This window comes from Falco cherrug, chromosome 8 (assembly GCF_023634085.1).
Source record: "Falco cherrug isolate bFalChe1 chromosome 8, bFalChe1.pri, whole genome shotgun sequence".
Classification (NCBI taxonomy): Eukaryota; Metazoa; Chordata; class Aves; order Falconiformes; family Falconidae; genus Falco; species Falco cherrug.
Window position 1 is genome coordinate 7,576,769 of NC_073704.1, and position 20,803 is coordinate 7,597,571.

The following is a 20,803-nucleotide window of genomic DNA, read 5'->3' on the forward strand; positions in this document are numbered from 1 at the left end:
TGCACCAGGACTGGCCTCCTCTGCCAGGACACCCGAGATGCCCAGCCAGCAGCCGGCTGGTGTCAGGGTTTGGAGGGAGCAGAGGGCTGGGTGCTCCCCAGGGATCTGTGGTGCCACCCGGCTGCCAAAGCCCAGCTGGGCTGGGGCTCTGTTGGCACCCCTGGGTGTGGGGAAGGAGAAGACACCGTGGGGCCACGTGCCCAAGGGAAAGGAGCATGTGTGGGGTACAGGCTGGCAGCAGCGACGGGCTACAGCGGTGGGCAGGGGCAGACTCCGGGGTCTTGAGTCTTCATAACATGGGTCAAAGTTACATTCACCATTTTACAGGAGAACAGATCACTAGAACTACTGGCAAGTTCACTGCAGGTTTTATCTATAAAAGGAATAAACTAAGGAGTACAACGTTCACATTCAAGACATACAAATGACATAGGAAAAGATTTCTAGAAAGGAAACTTATCTCAATTTACATTGCAAGCTCACTGCCATGGAAGTCAATGAAAGCCAGAGTCCTTCATAAACGTTTTTACAGGAAAGCACACATATTTCCACATGTAAACAAGTAACGCTGCTATTGGTAGTGCTATATCTCCCAGGGTCGTGTAATGCACAGCTTACAGTAAAGTTAGGTCACATGAAGCAGGAAGAAAAGAGCCGTAACCTTTCTGATAACCCCTCATTACAGTTTTCCCTCTAAAACTATTCCATTTTCAACTGCAAAGACAAGCAAAGCAGCAGCTCTAATGAAAAATGCACGCATGTGCTGGCCTCCCCAGTCAGTAAACTGCACCTCAGTCAGCTGCACCCTGAAGTGAAAACTTCCCCCACGTACAACAGGGCTCCATATCCCTGTACTGAAGCAAACACCAAAACACACAAGAAAGTCTTGCCTTTACCATCTCGGACAGCAGACACGAACGGAGCATGCTTGTGTGCACAGAGGCAGGCCTGCGGGCAGGCTTTGGTTTCTAGCCAGGCAAGAGATGTCTGTCTTTGCACCGGTCAAGGTGACTCACCTGGGAAATGTTCCACTTCAGCCAGAATTCCCCTTCCACCCACTAACTACTCATCTGGATGCCTCACGTGGCACCCATCTCAGCACCCATATATATATATATTCTGCCTGACAGCCCTCAGACCAGCTGCAAGTCATAGTAAAGCATATGGAGTATGATAGCCATTGCCAGGCAAAAGGAAAAGACCTAAGCCTTCAAAATCAAACATCTTGGCAGACCATTCCTAGATGCCGGGGATGAAGATGGATACAACGCTTTGCAATGTAAATAAATGCCATTTCAAGTGGCTTCCCTTCAGCTGGTAGCGTACCCAGTTATACCACACAAAATGCCACAACACTCAGCTGCTATTTTAGACAGAAAGCAGAAAGGGCAACCTCAGCATAGAAAGCATCGCAATATTTAAAACCGGCCATCAATCACTGCTTCGTTTCAAGATGCAAACATCCACAGACATTTGAAAAAGTTAAATGAATTACAATGCTCCCAATACACAAATTGTCACTTAAGAAACCAGCAAGGATTGCACACAAGGCCTTCAGAAACACTTTTTAGATTAATTAAGTCTCTCCCATGTGGGGTTGTAATAGCTGAGCTTCTGCAGTTCTAGGTGGAGTGGGAAAGGATTCCACACGGTTCACGTGAAGTCTGAGATGTGGGTGCAGGGTTGAACCAAAGGCTGTCTTCCCACCGAAGGATGGGGCTGAAATACGTTCTGTCATGCCAGCATTACAGACCACAGCAGGGCTGACGGACAGACCATGCAAGTAACAAGCTAGGCCTGGCTACTACATGAAGGAAAGGGAAAGGAGATTGATTCATTAAGACAAGCAATTAGTGGCTAAAGGAAACCCACGAACCAGCCCCTTTGAGTGAAACTGAAAAGCGAAGTGATTTTGGCAGTAGCAGCAGCACTCTTGGAATTAGGAGTGCTTTTTAACAGCAGCTGACAAGAACTAATTGCTGCCATTGAACATTGGGGAGATGAGGAAAAGGGAAAGCTTGGGTAACATGGGAGGCCAGCCAGGAGATACAGTCATCTACATGTTTTACCACCATTTTGCAACAAGCAGAAAGGGCCGTTTCATCAAAAAAAAATAAAACCGGAAAAAATCCTAGTGAGTCCTGCTGAAACATTGACACTGGTGGATCAGTTACCGTTTGCCTGGTGGTTACTGTCAGTTCAGAGAAATTCCTCTTGATGAATCAGTACCTGTGTGAGCAGAAGAAGAAATTTTAGAGTAGACTTCCTAGTCTGCCTCAATATTTTGCTTTTATCCTCATGACATTGGCTTGGAAAACTGGATGTCTTGTACAACACTTGGGATCAAGGAGCTCTTTGCAGCACCCATCCAGAACAGGGTGTCTTAGTGGAGGAGCAGAGATTATTAGTTGTCAGGAACTGAAAGCACCTGCATGCAAAGTGTACCTGGAATGGCTAATCCAGCATCTCCTACTGAAGACAGTCAGCACGGATGCAAGTACTCCCTTTCAGATGAGATGGCATAATAAACATGTTTGCTACCTGTGAGACACTAACCCCTCTGTTCACACGGTGATGTTAGTACTGTGGACTGCTGAGGCTCAGCTTCAGAGTCAGGACAGCTCGCATGCGAAACAGTTCTATCACACCTGGGATACCATGTAGAGAGTTTGCCTGGCATGAACTGGAAAGGCCCTCCATCATCGCAAGGCACTTATTATCTATAATGAGAGGTCATTTCCACAAACTCCATCATAAACAGGTATCTTCTCTTCCAGGCTAACTGTAATTCATTCACCCCTTTCTACAGACTACATTAAGACTTCCAGTTCCTCTTGTCACTGTTCTGAACACTCTCCAGCCACTCCATCACCTTCCTTGAAGCTTAGTGCTAACACTGGATTCTGTACCCAACAGAGGATTTGTTGCACTGTGAGCAGCAGGATTACTTCACGCATCACAACAAAACACTAGCTATTTAATATTCCATCCCATTTCAAACACTTTTCTGTAGAACCACCATCTCAGCAGATTTCCCCTCATTTCATGCCTGTGTAGCCAGTAATTCCCAGGTGACTATAAGATCTGCATTTGTTCTTAGTGAATTCCAACTTCTTTTTCAGTCAAACCATAGCAACCTTTGAACTGAGCCGGTGCCGTTTTGAGCGGCGTTGGACTAAATGACCTCCATAGTTCCAATATTCTACAGCCTATTCTGCAGGTAACTTGGCATTTACTGCATCCAAGAAAAAGCCCAGTAACTGGTGATCCTTGTAGATTTTATTAGGTGGTAGCAAATTATTCATAAACTAAACAACTTCAGGTCAAGCAAATATGAAGTTATCCCTGAAAAATGGTGAGACAAGTGATCCAGGAATGTTTGGCACAGGTACAAGTTGTCCTACAGAGAGAGGAGCCAGCCTCTGATGTTCAGGCTGATCAGATTGTTCCGGATTATCCTTGTCAACAGCTACGCTACTTAACCTGGTGTCTTTAAAGACGACAGCATTCTCCGCATCCATCAATATTCTGTCTGGCTTTCAGTTCTTCTGCAGAACTTGATGGAAAAGGACACAAGGTTCATGACTAGACACTGAACTGCAGCTCTGCAGACTTTGGGTCAACCCTTCACTCTACAGTTTATTGTATAGGACACAGGAAGGCTAAAGCAATCCACCATATCACCCCACTTTGACAGTGGGAAAATAAACCTTATTCCTACCCACAACGCTGTCTTTTCTACTTGGCTTTTATATTCCTTGAGTTAAAATGAACCAAGTAAAGCATCCAGCACAGCAGCTCCCAATTTTCCACAGGGATTCCAGCACAAATACAACTGAAATAATCTTGGGCTATTCAGTTTTTCTAAGGCAAGAGAGCAAAACAAGATATTTTAAAACGTGCCAAAAATGGTTAGAAACACCAGATGGAAAATTGTATTTTTCAGAAAAAAAACAACCACCAAACACAACAAAAAAACCCACAAAAACCGAGGAAGAGAATATAGGTCTTACTTCTTTTCCAATATTAGACAATATCAATACAGGAATTAATAATTGATACTAACACTTCTTCCAGAGACATATCAATTTAACACCACAAATGCTGATAACTTCCTGAGGTCAGAGAGTGAATTTCAAGAGGACTTACCCTGCTCAGGTAGCTGTTCTTGGACTTCAGCCGCATTCATTTGATTTTGCTGGAAATCTCTTTCAGAAGGCCTTTCAAATCAGACAGCTTAAAAATTAAGACAAAAATAACAGAAGTTTTGTTTACATCAAGTCAATCTAACACTCATTCCGATAGACGATCACAGCTTGGGATAATGAAAAAGAAAAGAACAAAACAAGCATGCAGTAGTAAATACCTTGAAATACCCTAGAAAATACTGTACAACATCAGCAACAACAGGCATAAACCCCCTTACCTGAACCCCTGCCTCCCTGGCTAGCCTGTGGACACCAGCCACTACTCTGAAAGCAATAACCGACAGCTTTTTGTATTCAGTAGTCACACTGCGGTGGCAAATGAAGCAGCATTAATATTGTTTTCACAGGAAAGCAATGCTAATAAGTAATATAAGTAACGAGTAATTGCCTCTCCAAATGTTATACCAAATGCAACAGTGCTTGAAAGGACACTCCCAATTACAGTTTTCATCAGTGCAATTAATGCAGTGAGCCCTACTGCACACGTATTTCGCCTAGTTAACAAGCAGGCATCACGACAGATACAAGCTTCCAACCATACTCCATCTTTAAAGCGGAGAGTGCAGATCAGTGGAGTTTTGCGGAGCATTCATTCTGACACACGGAGCTGCCCTCAGACCCTCCCTGGGCCATAACTGGAGTCCAGTATTCCTCAGGACATCCACATCAAGGTTAAAGAAAAGTTTACCCCGTGATCAAGGCTTGTGCCTAGGGCTCAGTTATATCCTCGGACTTGTTTTTAAGGCATCATCTCAAGTGAAAGCCAACAAGATACCTCTGGAGCTGCTCACTCAAGGACACTGCTCCTAAGCACTGGCCTTAGTACATTTCTGTCACTAAAGCTGAAGGCATGAACAGACAAACCAGCTTGCAGTAAGGTATTCCCTCGCAGACTAAGAGGCACAATTTAGGTACTACTTTTCAGTCAAGAATTAAGGTTATCTCCCTTTCAGTTTCAGGAGGAGCATCGCTAGACACACACTTGGTCGCTCATCATTTCCATTTCAGTCTTGAAAGCACGCTATTATTTTGCAGTCCAAATTATTTGGCAGCAATCAAAATAAATATTTTGAAGTATACGTGGGCCTTTTCACCCTTGGACTTCTAAAAAGTCTGTTCACACCAAAGCACTCCCCACTTCACAGGCAAAATACGCAATTCAAACCACCCTCAAAAAATACCCATTGTGAAGGTCTTTTCAGTATCACAGTCCTAAAAAATGTGTTAGTATGACAGTTCTGATAACTATGTGCTTTCTTTTTTTAAAAAAAGTGCTTCAATTTACTAAAAGTAAATTGCTAGCTTTAGATTGCTTCAACACAGGATGCTTCTGTGAATCAGATGAAAATTGGTCAATTTAATTGTAATTAAAGGTCTTCCTACCCTACAATATATATAGAGCATCCTTTGTTTACCTAGCAGGTGTTGCCTGTGCTATCCGAAGCACCACCAGGCTTGCCACAATATAACTGACCTGCCACTTCATTTTATAAGCAGAGGCTAAACAACAACAGCAACGACGACGAAGGATTAATTACCTCATGCCTTTAGCACTAGAAGCTAAACTTGACAGAACACGTGTAGAGAGGGGTATACTCGTAAGTATGCAATGTCCTTTCTTCCTATTGGTGTATCACAGGCTTGTTACACAGCAGAATACTGCAGTTTTGTGAGATAGAAGTTTTTACTCTATTCCGTCCAATAAAGAATACTGAGAAAACACTACTGCGGTGCTACACAAGTATCTTTCTTCTTCATTTTCCAGCACAATACGAAGCCACATATGGAATCAAAGGTGCAAAGGAGCATATTTAAAAAGCCCAATTAAAATGGGTCCTGTCAACAGTAACAAAGACTTCACGTGACTCTTGGTGATGTTAATTTTCCTTCTGGACCACTACCCACTTCACCAGATAGAAGCACACCCCGCAGAGCAGTCAAACACAAGTACCTTTGCATCCAGTTGTCTGAATCGATGCACCATCCTGAAAACAGAAAGAGGACACAGAAGAAAGGGCTGAGTCCAGGTATTAGAGAAGCCTTGACTAACCCTCCTCCCCTCTTTGCAAAACTGTGCGGAACTGCTTTGCAGAAGTCTATCTGAAGCTAAGATATCAAGTTCTCATCTTTGGCCAAAAAGTGGTGCTAAGGCAGTCGGAGTCTGAAGCTGTCAGAAGACTGACCGCTTCCCCGAGTAGTCAGAGGCCAGTTACAAAACAGACTGTCTGCAGACACCCCTACTTGGGAACGCCAGTGTTTCATCCTCCCAAGAAGGCAGGGCTGCAGGAGGTTTAGCATTGTTTTTATTACAGGTATATTAACATATGAATTACTGTTAGTGCTGTGCTATTCCATTTTCCTTGTCAAGACACTTCTGCTTCCAGTATAAAAGCTATTTTTTGTGTGTTTGGCTTCTTATCCAATGCTTACTGCCTCCGGGCAGTCTTAATGTAAACACTTACTCGTGAACAGCAATCTCCAAAGCAGGGGCAGAGGGGCATAAAGGAGTCTGGTCTTTCCTCCCCATTCTCATCAGCTCTTCCCTTACATTTGATTTAGTGAAATATTCAACCTGCTGGAAGCTAGCTACAAAATTAAGCCATCATACACAACAGGTCACTGTTCTGGTTTCTAGCTTTCTTTATATTTCTCCTTCCTCTCATGCTATTACTCCAAGAACAGAGACAGATCCCAAAGATAAAGTGTCGTGAGTTGGTACCCGAAGAAGAGTAGTGCAAGTCACCAAAGTTCAAAACCCCATCGCTTCAAATAGCATCTTCCCCTCCCCAGAGACCTTTCCTACTCATGGCTCTTAAGTACAGACCTCCTTATAAACTGATGCTGTGGGAATGCTTGATATTCCAGGTCTAACACTAAATATTCTCTGCTAACTGCATAATCATAGAATCATTTAGGTTGGAAAAGATCTTTAAGATCGCTGACTCCAACCATTAACCCAGCACCGCCAAACCCACTGCTAAACCATGTCCTTAAGTGTCACATATACAAATCTTCTAAATAACTCCAGGGATGGGGACTCCACCACCTCCCTGGGCAGCCTGTTCCAATGCTTGACAAACCTTCTGGTGAAGAAGTTTTTCCTAATATCCAATCTAAATTTCTAATGTTACAAAAGTAGTCAGTTACAGCACTGCTTTCTTCGATGAGATCTCAAAACACTATAGGAAGACAACATTTTCTCCTCTGATGGAAAAATAGAAAGACTCCAGTACAGAAAGGTGAAATCATTTGAAAATTACTGTGACAGCATTTGGAACAAGTGTTTAATACATCTGCCCAGCTACTGTGTGCATAATATACCATTATAACCTTTGCAATGTTTCCATTAGCATTTTACCAACCTAATCAACTAATTCTGCAGACAGTCTGCAGCAGCAGACAAAAAAACCCTATCATTTTACTTAAAAATAAACAGGCATATTTATGCTGGACTTATTTATCTACTCGTTAGTATGTAAACATTTAGAGCGGCTGAAAACTTGCTTCCACTAAAAATATTCAACAGAAAAGTCAAGAGAGCGAAGACAAAGAAGGGCAGACGTACTCTTCTGATGAATCATTTGCTTTGGTATTGATTTTGACAAGGTAATTTTCCTTCATGACAGCTTCCCATGCCAGAATTTCATTGTCCTCATTTTTTGAGCCTGGGAAACGTATGTGAAGAAAAACAACAGCACTAGATTCAGTTAATTTGTCTTTCCGATGCTAAAATGTAAAGAGCCTGGGTTAGTGCTTGCATTAAGTGGCTAATGATTCCCTTTCTCTGCATCCAGAGCATTTGCAGCCCCACTTCCCAACTGTGACACAGCTCTGACAAACATGACATTAACACATTCTACTGCATGCTCCTGGCATCCAGAGTTAGTTAAAAAAAAGAAAATATGAACAAAAACCTTAAGAAGCTCCAAAAGTCTTTCTGGATTTTTTTTGAGTTTCGGTTAACACAAGTGCTTTGTGGAATGGCAGCCACATCAACAGGCATAGAACATACCAGAAAGCTCCTACCTGGGTTTGAGCCTTCCATTTGTTTCTACACTATCCCATATTGGATCATTAAGAGTAACATTTTAAGGACCATGTTATGACTTATCATTGAACTAGAGCATTTCTAAATTATGAAGCATTGACTTCTCTAAAAAACATCTCCTGTTGATGGTGTAAATTAAAGTGACACAAAGCAAATCACTTTGAGGCATCAAAGTCCTCCAGGATGCTACTTCTGCATTTTATCCTGTTCCAACAGGACAGCACAAACCAAACTGGTGTTAATAAACAAAAGTTAATGGTGCCAAGAGCAGCCCACAGCTGGCAAATGACTGAAGTTCCATTTCTTCCATCCGGTGCTCCTCTGCCCTCACACAGCCTGTTATTCTCCCAGATACCAACAAGCATTTAAGCACCCAAGTCCCAACCATTTCCCTAAGAGGGAAAAGCCAGGATTTTGCAGCAGTCAATACATTAGTGTGCTTTCTCCGTGCAGTTCTCGGTTCCTGTCACCAGCTCAGCCACTATCATATTCTGGCTCTAATGAATTCTTCCATTTGCTTTTAGAACTGCAACATTAACTGTGCATCACTTGGGCAGAAATATATGCTGTTGAGCAACATCCCCAGCAAGGAAACCAAACAGGTTTTGTTTTTTGAATGGGGCAGGCAAAACAATTTAGTCAGTGCTAAGGAATCTCATACCCCAAAGCAGGCATCTTTCTCCTAAACTAACGACAAATCCAGCTTGTGCTGCAGGGCAGCAGTCAGGTTGCTGATGGATGGGAGTAAGTCTGTCAATTAACTCAACATATCCTCTCTCATCTGCTTCTGAATGGCATTTAGGAAAAAAAAAAAGAGAGAAAACACACCATTTGTTGGGAGGGGAGAGGGAAATCTTGTTAAAACAATTCATATCTGTGCCCTCTGACAGAGTAAATAAAGGGGAAACAGCTAGAAAACTGACTGAGCTGATTCTGAATTTTTGAGGCAGTTTGCCCATACCCAGAGGGCCAGGAGACATCCTATTATTCTCTGTCAGTCACTAACAGGCAGAAGAGCCTTTAAAGACAATTTTCCTGTACTAGGCTTCCCTAGCAGCTACTAGCTGTATTAGCTGGGAGATTGTAACAGAAGGACAAAAAGAAATGCAACTCCAGAAGGAAGAGTGGCAAGCAGAGGCTAAGTCCACCTCTTGTACTAATTACCTAAACATTCAGAGCATGCAAGATCAGGGATCTCTGCCACTGGGTAACAGCACAGGAGGGATACACTACCAGATGTTAACGACAAACGGGATGGTTTACATTTTCCATGCAGACCATGAAGATAACTTTCAGCTGCTGCAGGCTCTGAATACATTTATTCAGTGCTTAATAAAAAAAACCACCCCAACCCTTTCAAAAGCTAGGAAGCAGCATAGGTAGCCCTAAACTGACAGGATTAATTTGAAGACTTCATTGATGTTTTAATTGATTTACGTACGTGAGGTAATTCTACCTTGAAATGGCTTGGACAAGAAAGCACTGGATAATTCTGCATGGTACTGAAGTAGAGCAGGTCTCACGGTACAAAACAAAAGCTCTCTAACCAGACCAAAACCAACGCTACTGGGGACCGGGGATCACAACAATGCTCAGCTGAAGTTTTAGCATAAGGAGTTAGAAGTGTAATTCTCCAAATCCCAGAGAGCACACCTTGAGTACTGATGAAAGATTATGGCTGAGAAGCAGCCAGGGGCTTTGATCTGAGTCTTACTGAAAAGATTTCCAGCAATGTAGTGGATTTGCATTCGATAGAGAACATGAATAAGCTGCTCCTCATTTCCAGTACAACAGCCACCTCCTGCAAGGTCTACATCACCCTCGAAGATTTCCCACCAAAACACGAGCTCCTGCTTTAAGCACAGTATGCCAGGGAAGGGTTGCAATGCACCTGCCACAGAGCTGATGTGTAGGTAGTAAGGAATAATCCAACTCACAACAAATAGATGGCTCTTTGCTTTCCTTCTTACAGCAGCATTTGAAACATTTCCTCATCACCATGAATATGTAAGCAAAGATGACGAAAGGGAAGGGAATAGTCAAACGACTGCAGTATTCTTGGACCAAGAAGTAACGCTGGAACTTCCACACCTGGTCATTGTTCTCTTGTACAGATCCAACAGTGTAACTAACAGGTGGAGAAAGAAAATACATACAGCATTAGTTTTTCACCAAAACCTCCATCAGAACCAAATAACACAGTGTTTCTCTTTATTATTCCAGGGCATGTTTTTATGAAGTCATCCTGGAGCTGGTAATTTTTACCAATTAGGAGGTTATTGAGTTTGTACTCCTTTTGAGAGAGAAATTTGAAAATGGAAGGAACTAAGACAATAGAAAAAAACACCCTGAAGTTACAAATACACTGGAAAAAATACTCCACATATTTTCACCACCTTAGCTCCAGGCAATTTTCTTCCAGCCCAGACACATGAGAACCAGATACTTCTTCGCGAGATACTGTGTCTCGTTAATTCATCAGCTAACTCCTTTCTAAGCAAAAAAAAAACCAAAAACAAAAAACAACGAACCCTAGAAATAGAGCATTTTAAAAAAGTGAAAAGCTCCTGAGATTTTTAGTAGAGGCATTAAGAATGCTCCAGGCATGGATCAAACCTACTGTAGTAAGCACTGTACAAACCCAGCAAAGCAACAATCACAAGAGGAAACAGCTCACAGACTGCCTGACCTTTCACTGCTGACAATAAACAGCAGATGGATGCTTCCAAAATGTCTGTGGTGAGATCCTAACGGACCCTTATATGAGACAAGCTAAAACCTTCACCTGGTGGAAATTATCTTTTGTTTCAGAAGATAAATACAATCCTGAATTTCAGAAGTATCTAAATACGATATTCACCCTTTTCAATTAATGGATTCTGGATGCAAAGAGAAAGCTGGGTTGTCTGTTGTTTAACATATCATTGTAATTACAACGTAGACACTGATGGGACTAGTGTCTGATAGCCATCAGCATCATTGAAGATTGACAAATACTTTGTACACACTAAGCACAAGAGAAGCGATCGCAGATTTCACACATTTCCAACTGCATCATGAAAAAACCATCTGGGATTGCCATTTGCCCACTGGGCTTCCCGACTTCAGCACAATCCAGCACTCCTGCTTAAGCTGTTCAGTCTATTGTTAAAATGAGCTATGAAAAACTCAGAGTGTTGTTAAAGAACTCATGCTGGTCCTTCCACTAAATAAACTGGACTGGCAAAACCTAGGTTTTTACTGGCATAACTGTATGCACTAGAGCGTTTATCATTAGGTGCTGTTGAAGTAAGTGTTCTAACAAATACCAAAGGCTTCTATGGTAGAGCTGGCTTACTGCTATGCTTTCCTTCATCAGTATGAATTGCTTTCACCTCTTCTGGGGGGTACAAGCATTGTCTGCTGTCCCCAGGTCCTGTGGAGGTTAGGAAAACAATACAATCCATATATCTACCGCACCAGTCCTAGCTGCCTTGCCAAAAATCACATTTCTGTCTTTGGAGTCCAGCTCAGCATGGGAGGAAAGGTTCAGAGCACAGGGGAGAGCAGATCCCAAAGCTGAGGCGTTCTTAACTCATTATACTAATACAGCTCATCTCAGGCCAGGAAATATTGGCACCGTCATTCAGAAGGGAGATCCTCCTGAGGCAAACCAAGAGTCCTTAGCAGTTCCTGTAAATACTCCTGTTGCCAAAGCAAATTCCTGCCAAGCCTGTCACTGCCAAGGTATCATCAAAACACACAAAAATAAACATAGTGGACCTCAAGAATGATGCCCAGGGGTTGTATGTATGTTTGTTATGCTGCAAGGGAGTGTAAAGCAGAAAAGAAGCCAGGTTGGGAAGGAAAACAGAGACACAGCACCGACCCAACTGCATCCACAAGTCAGAAGTGAGACAGGAGAGCAATGCACTCCCAGCCTGATATGAAGGACTTGCCGTTACTAACAACTCCGTGTCAGAGCTTGAAGTGTAAACAGCAAAGATTTCTGGAAGAAGCTGAGGAAACTTTCTTCTCCTCTTGCTGGTCCCAATGCAGTCAATATGTATTAGACAATGTGCGCAACAACCACCATTTTTATTCGGCAAAGCAGTGCTGGCTGTATGATGCAGTCAGCCATTACTAGCACCACATTTCAGGTGTCTGATCCAGAGGCGATAGCATTTTTCAAGACAAAGTCCTTTTGTGTGTCCCAAGGAGATGTGGCCCATTGCCTGTCACGTAGGTCAAAACAATAAATAGCAGGTCCACCAGAGCAATAACAGATCATCACACAGCAGTTATGGCTAATAAAACCATAGAGTCAATAAAACAAGTTCTCCATAGAGTCAATAAACCAAGTGCAATAACTCCTTGTTTATTCAGTCTAACAGGTCAGTTCTGACCAGTTCATACTTGGTAAAGCACTGGCCCAGCTGTCACCCCCACTGGGAACCAGAGGGACTTGTACTAAGTCCACTGTGCAAAGGATGAAGTAGAGAAGCAGTAAAAGGACAGGCAGCAAACCATCCCCAGGACATGGGGATTTTGATCAGACTGTTGTGAGAAAAGCTGAGTAACATTGCCTTTGTTCATCTTCCCACACCATACCCTTAACTTGAGAGCTCTGTTTCAAACAGGGAACCCGCTCCAGACCACTCCCAGCAATTCCTCTGCAAAGACACAGGCAGAGTCCAAGACCCAGCTTCCTGCTGTTTTCCAGGACTTCATTACCTTTCTCAGAGGCATACTGGTACAGAGATCCCAAGGAAGCGATCGCTCCTTTATTACGTACCCAAACATGGCCACGAGCAGGTTCACAAGGAGGATGTTAGTCGAGAGCATGTAAATGCAGACAAGGGGAATGGTGATCCACTCTGGGAAGCGGGGCTGGTTGTTGGCATCCAGCTCCACACACAAGGGCTTGGACTCATTCCCAGAAAAGGTGCAGCGGTCAAAGTTGTAGGTGGTACCTCAGAGAGTGAGAGTGGAGAGCAAAGAGTGAGCCCTCTCGTCCTCTTACTGTTGGGTCCAGCCCCAGGTGCTGCCACTAAGGACAATACATGTAGCCACCTCCCTCCCCATCAGACATGAAACCTTGCCTCCTTGCTGCTGAGAGGAAAGGGGTCAGCATAGGACTGGACAACCACTGAAAGGACAGAACCTTCCACCCATCTGGGAGAGGTTCCCCCAGAAGATACCTACCATCAACATCATCGGGGTACTGGCCAAACATAGCCAAGTATGGCTCGTAGATAACAGATCGAAATATCCACTCCCAGCGGTGCTCATTCTTCCTCAGGATGCCTTGTCTAGCTACACCAAAGGCCACCATCCACACAGCAAAGAGGAAGAGGAAGAAGAAGACATCTATCATCTGAGAAAGGACCACAAGCAAATGCATCAGTGTCTCATTGCATGCCTGTTGCAAGCCACACGTGGCTCTTTCTCCCCATTTTGATGTCAGGGTACCATTTTAATGCAAGTTTTCAGATCACCGCTCCATAAATTTAATCACCGACACACACGTGCAAATAATTACCATTCCCACTCAGACACCTTCAAAAACATGCACACAGCCATAAAAACCAAGGCACATTTCAGAATATAGGATATGCCCCTGGCATCAAACAGGCCTCACCCACAAAAGCCAGGTCCACATACAATGACTATTTATGCACAACTATAGCTACAGACCCCGCAGCCAAGTGTCAGGTGAAAGCAGCCACCACTTCTGAAAATGCCACTCTGGATGGCTTCAAACCAGTATTTATAGTCCAGACACTCTGGCTGAGTTTCATGAACTTCCAGCTCTTGACAGTACACAGATAACTGAAGACTGGTAATATCCCAGTGGAGCTTCCCCTTTTGTTGCAGACCCACCTCCACCAAGATCTGCCCTTCCACTAGCCCCAAGCACCTTCATGGTTAGACTTACTAAAAAAAATTCACCCTTTTTGAAGGCCAAACAAGAGAAAGATGGACAGGAGACAAGCCTGTGTTGTTGCTTGTGTATCGTAAGGCACTGTAGGACCAGGTAATCTCTAGACTTCAGCTTTGCAGCAGTGGTACGTGGCAAAATAAAGGCTTTCTCGGTAAGCTGCAGACCACGCTGTTACTCCCATTGTCACCACACAGCTGGTCTTTAACCTCCACATACAAGATTGGCTCCAGGTGACACATACAAATACGAGCGGACATACCCCCGCTCTCCAGCGCTCTTCATTCCCACACCTACAGTAACACACATTAATCTACATGGAACCCCATTCTCTTCCTGTGACCTTCCCCAGCCTGCCAGCAAACACCCCCGCCAGGCACAAAGGGCAGGATTAGCCCAGCCACTCCCCGAGAGGCTCCTGGCCACCCGCTTCTCCAGTTACTTGTGTGATGGATGCAATGGAAAACAGAAATCCTCCTCCTACGCCATTTATTGTCATCTTTGGTGAATGCTCACATGAACGACACGAGTGATGGAATACACCACTGAAACATTTGAGACATGGAAGACAAAAGCTACCAGGAAAGAAATTTCCTCTTCTGTTCTTCAGCCTGATCTTTATTCTCTCCCTGTGCAGAGGGAGAGAAAAAGGCCCTGCTCTTAAGAAGACCCTATTTAAATCTTAATTAATCCTGTTTAGCAGATTTAAGAGAAGGTGAGAACTTGCTGCCATCATCAGAACAGTGGTGATTTTCACTCTTGAGGAGAAAAAGGTGTCACATCATTTATTTACACTCTCTTGAATAGCTGCCAAACCTTACCATCCTCTGCAGCATAATAATTTTGGGTCCTAGATTCCTGCTAACTGTGAAAATATGGATCAGCCTCAGAGTAAACACTATGTAGTCCAAACAGAAAATGACTCTCCCAGAATACCAAGAGCTTTCATCAGATGAGTGAAGCCTGATGGAGACAGTAAAAGAAAATGAATTCAAGCACTGGGTAAAGCATGCAGAAGTCTGGTAAAAGTACAATGAAACACTGAAACGAGGAGTGGAAAAGTGAGTAACTGGAAAACAGCATAGCTAGCCAGGGCCCCATGCCCTCTCCCACCCACTCCCACCTGATGACTGGTGGCAGAAATGGGGAGCGCACACCTTGTTTACACCCTTCCTATCTTAGCTGCATCATCACTGTCTCCCTCTCCCCCTCTAGAACTATTAACAGCAAAGAAATCTTGTACCTTTAGCACAGCCCTCCAAAAACATCACAGTGCAATGACCACCAGAACTAAGCTACAGCTGACGGAAAAATTACACTGTAAAATGAGTTTCCGTTGTTTCTTTGTCATGCTTGTTAAATCACCCATTCATGTAAAACAGCTTACGTGAGCTAATGAGTCTGTTAGACTATTGTAGGTAAAAGGGCAGTCCCCTTCAATAAAACACACGAAAACTCAGCGTCCACGTTGCCATACTAAATAGTCAATAAAAGGGAGCCAAGGAAAATCCCAAAGAATTCTGCCTCTGAGATATTAACTATCCTACCCTGCAGCTTTGCCTGATATGCTCTGTATAGCCAGTCTTGAAGGCATTGTCATGAAACCTAAGGCTATTTCAAATGTCTTTTTCTAACCATTAAAAAGAGCTGTCCTACTGGCCCAGAAAACTCTGAATTAGGAAAGACGCCTTTGATTCCAGGGATAGACTCAACTTCCAATAAACACAAAACAGAAAATATTGCATGTGGATATTCCCTAGTTAGTTTATTTCTTTATTTGCTTTTACAGATTTAGAGTCAAGACTTGCCAGTATTTGGGGCCTTCTTAAAGAAGAGGGGGTTTCATGAACACATTTCCTACAATCTCATTACAGGTTGCTGTCAAAACCCGGAAAGCAAGCCACAGGAGAAGGTATTACTCACCTGAACACAATCCCTGCTATGAAGTAGAAGATTGCTAGTGTATCCATAACATTCCACAGATCTGAGAAATACTTACTGCCGTTCATGTACCACTGGGAAGGAAAAAGAGCAGAAAGTAATCACCACACAGCACTGGCCAGCCATGGGGAGCTCACCCATCTTCCCCTTATCTCTCCCCACTGAATGCCCTCATGGGTAAACATACCGCCCATTGCAATACTAAGGATTGTTCCCTTGTCCTATTAATTTTTTGTCGCACCTAATAGGTACACCAGAATCCAGATCGCTTTTAATTTCCCCCAAAAGAGTTTTCAATTACTGGCAACACAGTTTTGCTGTTAACTTCTAACAGGGTCTTCTATGGATCAAGACTTTCTGTGTTTGGAGCTCCTTAACACATTTTCTCTGGCAGTCCAGATGCCCTAAGCTAACACTATTGCACTGGGACCAGTTAAGCACATGGGCGGCAAACACGGCACCGCAGCGTGAGTTACTGTGCTCGAAGGGCATAACCCAAGGACACGGGTGCTTGTGCGTGGGGAGAGGAAGGAACAGTTCTGACAGCAGTCAAGACTGACGTACTTCGTTCTCACACGTGTAATACACAAGCTGCCAGAGGACCTCGGGGTAGATCATGGAACGCTCCAGCAGAACACCTGCCAAATGGGTCAAAGGAATCTTGGTGTGACCCACTACGAGCAGATCAAACACTGCGGGCAGGCGGGAGGGTCGCCGTCGTGGTGCAGTTAAGTATGCTGGCTTCTCTTTCTTCACAGACCTCATTCAGTTATCTGTCCCTGGCTACACGCACGCGCTTTTGATCAAAGATGCATATTTAATTTATTCCTTTAATTACCTGGCTCTCTATTTCTGAATTGCAAGTCTAGTGAGAATTTCTGCCTATTCCCAGGCTGACCAGCACTACTGCACCCTGGATCCAATGTTCGTGCAAGAGCCAACTTCTGGATCCGACTCAGAGGTGACTCATTAGGACAAGTAGCTTAACCAGGAGAAACCTCTGCCAGGCATGAAAAAACAGACTTGAGTCCCTGATGATAATTCTTTTTAGTTTTCATGGAAATAATCAAGGCTTAGTAGAGTACTGATCAGTGAATCTCTCTATAACTGACATATCCAAAGCAGACAATTCTGCTCAGCACTTTTACAGGAAACAGATCAAGGGGAATTTTCTTCTAAACCCAGAAGAAGCTATAAGGAGAGCCCCACCTTGCTATTCCAGTTGCACAGTTGTTGCATATTCTTCATGTGATGGGATGCATTGCTAAAGACGGACAGTTATGACACCTACTAGGGTGTCAGCCTCGAGATATTACCAGAAATTATTTCAGCATCTTGGGACACCTTCCCCCACACCTATCTTACTCCTTAAGGTACCAAAGATTCAACACTGAGTAGGGACAGCACGTCTGACACCCAGGACATGGGGTTGTCTCTGTCTAGTAACTCCCTAAACCAAAGGTAAGTCATCTTACTACACAAGACAGTGACGTGGTGTTTTATGTGAATGGCCAGACACATACGGCCCAAATGCCCTTCACAAAACAATGACCATATTGCTGCACTACAGCTCTATTAAATGCAGAAGGTTTAAGTCTGATGCCTCTTCTATTAAGGGCACAATTGTGCATGGATGAAAAGAAACGAGTTCTGGTCTAAAGCAGAAACAGAGAGAAAACAGAGGCAGATGTGTGTAAACAAGTGAGAACAACCAAGACCTCAGTGCAGTTCAGTCCTTCAAATATCAAGCAGTTCCCACGCTAAGAGTGAAGATGCACAGAGGTTCTGTCCACGTTCCTTCTCCATTTGAGGAAACGGGGCTTTCCTGCACAGCCCAGAAGTCTACCCACTCACCTGGCTGGAGGCTACATCCACGTGGCTAAGAAGATAGCAGGAAAAAGGCATCTCCAATTTCACTATTGCCATGACAGCTCTAAACAAGATATAAGAAAGCAGCTCTGGCTAGTTAAAAATATCTAGGACCATCAAAACTAAAAGAGAGCTGAGCCAGTGGCTTACAGTTCAGATACGGTGTAGTTCTCCTGAAGGGTGAAACAATCTGCTTTGAATTTGGAACAACATTTAGCAGCTGCCACCCCCACAGACACAGTGCTCTAACTAGAGGGCTGATTTCACCGCACAACCAGTGACATGACTGCAGCAGCAACAGTGAGACCCCAGGCAGCCGTACTTTTACTTCTCCTTGGATGTGAAAACAAAACCTGAGGTGTGTCTTTTAAAAAAAAAATATTAAAGAGAAAGATCTTATTTTGACTGCAGAGTTAGACCAATGCAAATAGAATCTACCACCAAAGAAGCCAGGGAGATCCTGAGAAGCTTAGAGGACTGGGACACTGCTCTGTGTACTGCTCCTTAGTAAAACAGGTTTGCAGCCAGGACGCTGGCTTAAGTTAACTTTAAATCTTCAATAAAGTCTCTGTTTTAGCTATCTCCAACTCCCACAATCAAATTGGTACAGTCTGGCCACCAGCTGTCAATGGCATTACTGGGATCTGAAGCTGTTCTACCTGCTCAGAGTAGTGAGGAATAGTGACAATGGTAGGAAAAAAGGTTTCTATCCCTAAGGCTTTCCCCAGGACTTTTGCTGGGTATACACGGGAAGTGCAAGGACAGGTCCAGAGACACCAGAACCTAAATCAGCAGAAACAAACACTCCATTAGTGTTTCATTGCAAAAGTGTCTTTTACTTTTCCCCCAATTTCCTTTAACAAGTAAAGTTGCCTTAAACAGGGTACCACCTTGACTATTAAAAAGGAAAAAGACCACACAGCAAGTTAAGCACAGTAACATCAACACTAAGCAATGTCATTTGAGCTCATGTAAGAAGTGTTATTGCAGGGTGGTCTGATCCAGCAGATCACCCACAAACACTCATGTGGAGACTAATTTCTTACAGGATAATCAGAAAGCAGCACTGTGCTGAAATCACACACTCATTTCTCTCCGATTTCCCCCCAGTATCTTCCCCCTGTTCTGAACGCTGACTGGGAGAGACCAGCTTGCCTGAAAACCGCTATATCTCATAAGTCCCCTTACATAAAAAGTGAGAAGAATATCAGCTATGTGGCTGGCTATAAAGGCAGTCCCACACACTGTTCCCACACCGTACCAGCAGCGCAGGCAGGCCAAAGCTGGTCCTCGGGACTACGTGAAACTACCAAGAACTGTATTTCTGATTAAAAAATAAGCAGAAATACATAAAGGTATGTTGCTCATCAGTCAGATAAAGGGGGAGGGGGGAGATAGGGAGAAGAGAGGCAGGAATCACTTAATCTAGAGGTATGCACCCAGACAAATATGTTAAATCTCGTGTATTCTCAGGTGCTTTGACAGCCCAAGCCAAGCATTCCTCAGAAATATCTCCACTGGCATCAGCCTATCCACACAGCCTCAAAGATAATACACATTCCTCTTGGTGCATGAGCACTGCAGCTATTGAGGCACAAGCAGCATTTCAACATGGCAGGGAATAAAATAATTAACTGTGCCTTAAGTTGCCTGAGCACATCTCCCAAGAAGTGGATCCCCTGTAACTTAGAAGCAGCCTGCACTGCCTTACGCTACTAGGCGGGGCGGGGGGGTGGGGTGGGTGGGGGGAAGCACAAGCCTTTTAAATCTAGCACTAAACACTTTGTTTGCATCGCTGCCTACTTGTCTCACTTCATCACAAAGCAGAACGAAGACCAGCACATAAAGGATCATCTCCAGGACAGTAGGCTCCTTCTGGAAATCCATAAGCAACACGTAGGCGAAGAGCAACAGGAAAGCGATGTAGAAGATGACATTCCAGGAGAAGACCACAAAGGGGGAGGTGAAGAAAGACACATAATACAAGAAGAGTTTCTTACTCTTCTCCACAGGCTTTTTCCTGAGGAATTAAAAGAGGGAAAAGGTCTCAAAGCATAGCTTTTATGCCTGGAAACATTTGTGCTCTTCATCAAAATGAAAATCTGAAAGATGCAAAGTCTAGCCCAGGCCATCACTGCAAAAGTAATGCCGTTCTGCAACCACTGACTTCAGGCATGCAAGTAAACTGGCATATATTAACTCCGGATCAGAGTGAGGACATGATCTGTTAAAAGCTCATTCGGACACTGAATACCTTTATTTGACAGTGACTGAACACTGGAATAGGATTCCCAGGGTGGCTGTGGCGTCTCCATCCTTGGAGATATTCAAAACCCTAACTGGGCACAGTCCTGGGCAACCTGCTCTAGCTGGCCCTGCCTTGAGCAGGGAGGTAGGATCAGATAGTCTCCAGAGGTCTCTTCTGGCCTGAATTGCCCTATGATTCTATAATTAATTGACTTGCTTTGCTTCTGCTAATAAAAGCCAGTTGATTACCTGAATGAGATGAAACCGCACCCTATTAAAGGGAAAAAGAACAGGCACAGTATAATTTTCCAGTTCTTAGTATCTCTTGAAATCTCTCCATACCACTGCTTGGAAAGGAAATTCTGTAGGGAAGAAGAATATATCCTCGTTTGTTCTAACAGTAACAAAATAACGTAGGAATGCTATTCCAGGACATTTGTTTTGCTAAAAAAATACCAACCCAAAACTTTGAGATTTCAATCAAAATAACTGGGATTCCCATTTCAACAATACAGAAAGCTTTCTGCATCAGTAACAGGGTACTGGTTCCTTAATCCAGCCATCCTCCAG

General features: G+C 43.7%; 1 protein-coding gene across 3 annotated transcripts in view; it reads right to left on the reverse strand.

Annotated features, from left to right (window-relative positions):
* Positions 1-353: 353 nt before the first annotated feature.
* TRPM8 (transient receptor potential cation channel subfamily M member 8) overlaps positions 354-20,803 on the reverse strand; it is a 49,207-nt gene continuing 28,757 nt past the window's right edge. Inside the window, exons 16-26 of one of the 3 annotated variants that reach the window (XM_005437574.4) lie at positions 20,483-20,595; positions 19,790-20,006; positions 16,100-16,191; positions 14,998-15,139; positions 13,441-13,612; positions 13,031-13,208; positions 10,194-10,384; positions 7,774-7,873; positions 6,160-6,193; positions 4,150-4,236; positions 354-2,229 (exon numbers count right to left, since the gene is read on the reverse strand). In XM_005437574.4, coding sequence (XP_005437631.3) covers positions 4,186-4,236; positions 6,160-6,193; positions 7,774-7,873; positions 10,194-10,384; positions 13,031-13,208; positions 13,441-13,612; positions 14,998-15,139; positions 16,100-16,191; positions 19,790-20,006; positions 20,483-20,595 — 1,290 coding nt within the window. In that variant the 3' untranslated portion in view covers positions 354-2,229; positions 4,150-4,185. Of the gene's footprint in view, positions 2,230-4,148; positions 4,237-6,159; positions 6,194-7,773; positions 7,874-10,193; positions 10,385-13,030; positions 13,209-13,440; positions 13,613-14,997; positions 15,140-16,099; positions 16,192-19,789; positions 20,007-20,482; positions 20,596-20,803 lie in introns of those variants that run through there. The other 2 variants (XM_055719307.1, XM_055719308.1) reach the window with 2 other exon arrangements.